At 36.5% G+C, this 6,479-nt stretch overlaps 1 protein-coding gene across 1 annotated transcript; it reads right to left on the bottom strand.

Annotated features, from left to right (window-relative positions):
• Nucleotides 1–226: 226 nt before the first annotated feature.
• LOC121965352 (nuclear distribution protein nudE-like 1-A) lies at nucleotides 227–5,552 on the bottom strand (the record flags this gene model as incomplete). Its single annotated transcript, XM_042515507.1, has 4 exons — nucleotides 227–400; nucleotides 579–715; nucleotides 2,069–2,217; nucleotides 5,399–5,552. Coding segments are annotated over 4 exons (614 nt in total), but the record flags the coding sequence as incomplete, so codon positions are not given.
• Between the last annotated feature and the right edge of the window lie 927 nt (nucleotides 5,553–6,479).

Below are 6,479 nucleotides of genomic sequence, written 5' to 3'. Positions count from 1 at the left end.
CGACAATCTGCAGATGGTAGGGTGCACATTTTTCTGTTGTCTGAGAGCATCAGAAGTGCTCCTGTTTCTTCATCAGATGCAAAAAAACAAACATTGATGCATTTAAAAAAAAGAAAGCAGCAGAAAGCAGGATGTTTTCATGAAGAATTGCTCAGATCTTCCTGTCTCTACTTGCAAAATGAGAGAAATTAAAAACGCCCTTGAGGGAAAAAGAGGCTGCAGCTACCTGTTGTGTTGGCAAAGGCGTTGTCCAGACCTTTGCTCAGTGGTGTAGCAGGCAGAGAGAGGGAGGCCTGCACCGCAGAGTCCATCTTCACATTGTCCTGTGTGGGCGAGCTCGGAGCGGACATCCTGCTTACATCTGACTGCCTCTCTCGTACGGCCAGCTCCTGCCGCAAGTCTGCAAATAAACAAGTACAGGAACATGCTGTAGCTCTCAAAAGATCAGCCGAGGACACAAACCAAAAGACAAAGCTGTGGGAAAGCCGATATTTCAAATTGTTCTGTGGGGAGAGCTGTATGTTAATGAGCGAGTGATTGACAGAGCGTCTCATTAGTTAACTCTCGTCAATAATCACCTCTGGCTTCATCCTTTAATCTCTGCACAGAGACCAGCAGCGACTCCTTCTCATCCAGCTCGCTCTCCAGGAAGGCGTTCCTCTCGATGGCTTGGTTCAGACGCTGCTCGAAGTTCTCCAGAGACACGATGGTAGCTCTGAGCAGCAAATTTTAAAAAAGGAAGCAACATTGAAACGAACATTTCATTAATCAAACGCCCTCCGAGGGGTTGCCCTTTGTCCGTCCTGTCTACCTATTAATGATTATTCAAGTGCGAATAAGGGATCAATCTCTGCAGCATTGATTTTAATCCAATTCAAGACAGAAATCGATTGAATTTGACCCATTTGCTAATTATAACAAGGACAAATTGTATCACTGGCAAATTTCCACATAGATTAACCCTTAGGGACTGGTTGGTGCATTTTACACACTTTTCATTCTTCTTTTTTTAATGATTTTCCCTGTGTTCATGCATATGGCATTCATTTTGGCAAGACTGTGTATGTTTGTTTAATCTTGGAATTTCCAGCTCAGCTCCTAAAATAAGTCTGAAATACACCGTGGAAACTAAATTGTTACATTCATACTGTTAAGTGCAACAAAATGCTCCATTGAAACCCATTCAAACTGCAATTTTTGTTCCCACAGCCATCAAAGAAGAAAAACATGACTTGTGTTATTTCTGGGTGTCATTCTGGGCCTTTGTCACAAAAATGTTCCTGCAAATCACTGACGTATCCCAGGCTGTGATAATAACAATAACAACAACAACAACAACAACAACAACAACAACAACAACAACAACAATAATAATAATAATAATAATAATACAATCTACTTTTCTTGATGTAGTCTATTGAAATAAAAAAAAAATGTTTTTTCCATCTAAAAACATAGTGGCATATAGATAAAAACCTGGCATTTAAAGGGTTAAAATTCTGAAAATTAAGGAATATTTGATATATATGATTAGAACTAATGACTATAAAAATTAACTCTGTGAAATTAGAAAATCATTTAATGTATAATATTTTTGGTAACTACTTTGGTCACAATATCGTTTATCCTGTATTATCCTTATAATAGAAAAAGGATTTTATTTATTGACACATAAAAAGGGGCTTTATGTAGCTTTTTTTCTTCAGTTTTGGTCTAAATTGTTATCAGTCACTGGTGTTTAAAATCCTGTCTGAAGTGGTTGTTTGTCTGTTTGTTTTATTGTTTGTCTCAATGATCAAGTATGTTTAATTCCACTTTTAATCCATTAAAAAATAACAAGGGACAAGGACTAATAAGCAAATAAACTATGGCTTTACGTCATATTTAAATAGCATTTTCTTTAACACATTTAACATACATTCCCTGTCAAATAAATGAATAAAGCAACAAAAAACTAAAATCAAAATGAATATTGTCTATACTGTATTCTCCTTTTTACAAAAAAAAACCCAATCGTATTTAGTGACTCATAAAAATGAGTATTTTATTTTTGTGTGCATTGACGGACCTTTTGGCTCTCTCCAAGTCGTCGTTGGACTGTTCGAGCTCTCGGACGTATTTGTGGAGCTGCTCCTTGATGCTGCGAGTTTGTCCGAGGTCGTCCTCCAGCACGGAGATCTGCTTGTAGCTCTGAGCGTACTGCTGCTCGAACCTCTCCTGAACAAGACGAGGAAGAAGAGCAAAGTGGCGAGACAGGACAGACAGCATTATTGATCACACGTGTTTAATGTAGGACACGTTGGGAAAAGGAGCTTCGTGTCATGATTTAAATGCTCCACCACCGACATGTTTGCATGTATTTTTCAGAGCTTTCCCCTTGTTTCCCTCTGCACGGTTAGGCAGCGGATGTGAAGTTTGACCTATATTTGCACGACACAATCAGTTCAATAAGTACCAGCGGGCCCGTCTGTGCGTCTGACCTATATCTGCTGCTGCTGCTGTGTCTGACTCTCAGCTGCAGCCACAGATCTGTCCTTTAACTCCCAACTCAGCACATCCCAGTGCAACATAAAAAATAACATATATGGTATGATATGATGTTTGTATGGGAGCTTTGAGGAGCAAAACATAATATTGGAAAAAAATGTGTTAAATCAGAAAAAACAGCCAGACTTAAAAACAAAACATCATCTGTTTGTCCTGTTTTCTTGTTTTGTGAAATGAAATCTTATCAGAAATGTGTCTTTTAGAATATTGTGTTTTCTAAAATGTCATTGCATTTTTATCATGAGTGTTTTCTAAAATGTTAAAATTATATATTTTCTCAAAGGCTAAAATGTCACATTTTTTTTAGATGTGCTTTTCTCTAAAGTATTATTATCTTATTTATTTTGTTAAATTTCTTTTTTTTTTTTAAATGGCTTAATTTGTTGTGATTTCTAAAATATTGTGAGAGGTCATTTCATTTCTATAAGGTTAATGTTTTCTGAAATGTGTTTTCTAAAATTTTTAAATGATTTTTTTTCTTTTTCTAAAAAGGCTAAAATGGCACAACAACTATTGTGTTTTCTTATTTGTTGATTTTTGCTAAATGTTTTTCCAAAATGTCAATTTTAAAATGCTATCTTATCAGAATTGTGATTGTTTTTGATTGCATTTTAAAATTTCAGTGTTTCCCAGAATGTTGCTATATTTTCATAAATGTTTTCTTTTTCTAAATGTTAGCAATTTCTAAAAAGTTGTCATGTTTTTATTTCTAAAGTTTTCTGTATTTTGCGAAATATTTCTTTTAAAATATTGCTCTTCCAAAATGCGTTTTCTGTTTGTTTTATCAATTGTTGTTTTCTGAAATGCTGTCATGTTTTGTGCCTCAAGGCTACCATACATTTGTACAGAAAACTATCAACAATTCTTGACAGTATCTGATGAGCACACATTTTACTACATGAAAACAGAAAACCTTATTTAAGTATTTAAAAAAAAAACCAAAAAAAAAAAAACCCTGACTTTTCCAAAAGATCATCTTTTTATGAAAATATGTTTCCGTACTATGGACTCTGTGGCTGAAACTATGTAACTGAGCCAAAAATATTTCATTATAAAGATCAAAAACATTTTCCTCTAACTATTATCAAAAATTACCATTATTATGTTTTCTACCACAAACAAAGCAAATTATTCACTCAGTGTGTGGAATCTGAAACCTGACAGACACTTTGGCACAAACATCTGATGCCTGCTGGAAACACGGACACATAAACGGACCTCCCGCCTTTCTGTAATTATGGGGTGAGAATGAGACTGAGAGACGCAACCTGATGCATTATGCATGAGAGTCACACGGATCGGCTGCATCAGCCTACAGACAGCTCAGAAAAGAGCGGTCTCAATATTAGAAAAGAGAGTAACATCAGCACCTTCCTGAGCTGAGACTACCATTTAGACTGCACATAGATTCACAGACTTTATCAACTCAGGGATTATAATCCTCAATGACGCCTCAAACAAACAGAAACCCATAATTGTTGATCATGGGATGGACTTTTAGGCAACACTTTCTGTCGACCACATCTATAATGCATTATGGGGGCATTCATAGTGAATTATTATGCATTCATAATACTTTATGACTATACTCATAAACACACGTAATTCTTAATGCATTATATCAACAGTCATAAAGCATTAAAGATGTGAATATAATGAATTCTAAGGATCAAGAGTCTTATGGCTCAAGGCGTTCCTCAAGGCTCCATACTCAGCCCCCTCTTCTTCATCATCTACATCCTCCCCCTCGGTCAGATACTCCGCCACATGTTTTATGTCTGTTGATATAGTGCATCAGCAAGCATTATGTGTGTTTATGAGTGTAGTCATAAAGAATTATCAATACATTATAATTCACTATGTCTTCATAGAAAGTGTTACCAAATTTTACTTTAAGTCTCTATGGGTGGGATCTGAATATTTCCCATGACCTCTGACGTATGAGCAGAAAGACAAAGCTGCAGGAGCTCAAAAGAAAATAAAAAAGTGGTGAGTGCATCTCGGGGAGCAGCAGCTGTTACAGTGTGACTTCACTTCTCCCTGGAGACACTGCACTCAAGGACGAGCGGTGATATAAGATAAAAAAAACATCAAATATTCATGCAAAGGATACATACACATGGAGACATGCTGTACTCACTGGGTTCAGAGCATACAGTACAGTGAGGCACTTTTTAAAATCATCTTTAGAAGCAAAAAGGCATTGACAAACGGATTAATCATCTAATCCTTTTAGCAAACATTACCCGCTGGGTGCCCGCTGTAATAGTCTATTTGCCAGCGTATAGAGTCTTATTGTGGACATGGAAATGTTGAGTACCCCAAAGTTTTATGTTATAAATGTATAGTATGGGTCCTGAGCATTAAGAATTCTAACTTGCATATGTTGGGCAATTTGCATAATTGCATATATAGACAGCACTTCAGCAACTACTTGGCTAAATTGGACATTCTCTTGATGTTTTTTGAGGATCCTTATAATTAACAATTATTATCATTATTACTTTTATTAAAGTGAGGAGATTGTAAAAGTAGATTTCACAAAAAATACACTCAAATTAAAAAATGTTGTGCCTAGTGTTGGTTAACATAATTTAATATTTCCCACTAACTCTAATCTGCATGAAAACGTCTCACTCTCACTTATAATTCTTAATGGATGCAAAATATAAATATAAATCAAACTAAGTCATATCTGCATTTATAAAGCACTGAGAGCCCAGTAATATTTGAACATGTAAAACTATATATTTTTCGTCATAACATCAGATTTTCTTGAGCCTCAGATCAGATTCAAGCATCAATAGTCTGAGACACAGATCACTTCTTATCATCTTCCTCCCGCAGTTACCTTGAGTGTTTCGACCTCATTCTTGAGTCTGTGGTTCTCCGTCTGCAGGTCCTTCATGCGGTTCTCAGCTTGGCCCAGCTGAGCCTCCAGCTCGGCCTCCAGCTCCCTGCTCCCCTCCTGAAACTCCAGCAGCTCCTCCTGAGCCTCCTCGCAGCTGAGGGGAGGCAGACAGAGGAGGAGAAGCCATTAGAAAACGAGGCGAGACAGAAAGAGGTCGGCGTGCAAGCCGGGGTAGACACAGCAGGTGGCTGCATTCATCAGCATGAACCCCAGTTTAATTTATTTTTGTCTTTGTTTTATCTTCTCTGGTCACTGGAGCTCCCAGTTACTGTTCCAAAAACTTTAAAGCCAATATTCACTATTTCTGTCCCCTGTGGGTGGTTTAGACAATTTCTGTTACTATTTCTGTTCAGTTGTGAAAATACATTTACTTTAGTACTGTACTTATGTACAATTTTAGCACGTGTATTGCTACTTTATACTTCTACTCCACCACAATTCAGAAGGAAATATCATGCTTTTCCTCATTCATTTCATGACTTTAAATACTGGTTAAAATGCAGCTTCAGAAAAAAAGTATTGTGACAAAGCCTGATATATCTTCTCTCTGTGCTGCCACAAATTCTCACGAGGATGTGGATTAATTCAACACTGAAAATAGTCCTCTACAAATACACCATTTCCTATTGTTTGAATAATGTTTGCTAAAAACTAGTCTTAAACCAACTGTTGAAGAAATTGATGAGGGAAAAAACCCACAACAACATGAATTATTTTCAATATACTACATGCAAAGTATTTTTTGTATTATCACAGCCTGGGGTGTGTTAACGATTTGCAGCAACATTGATTGTGACGGTGTACATAGCAGAAATAGTATGTATTTTCTCCATATGCCAAATATGGTAAAAATGGCATCATCAGGTAGAAAACAGTAAAGCTTGCAAATTTCAGGTCAAAAGCCCAGAATGACACCCAGAAATAATACAATGCTAAAATTGCAGTTTGAATGGGTTTCAGTGGTGCATATTTTGAACTTAACAGTAAGAATATAACAATTTTGTTTACACAGTGTATTTTA

Source organism: Plectropomus leopardus, unplaced genomic scaffold, assembly GCF_008729295.1.
Source record: "Plectropomus leopardus isolate mb unplaced genomic scaffold, YSFRI_Pleo_2.0 unplaced_scaffold19700, whole genome shotgun sequence".
Classification (NCBI taxonomy): domain Eukaryota; kingdom Metazoa; phylum Chordata; class Actinopteri; order Perciformes; family Serranidae; genus Plectropomus; species Plectropomus leopardus.
Note: the sequence above shows the minus strand (reverse complement) of the source record. Positions and strands in the feature narration are given on the sequence as shown.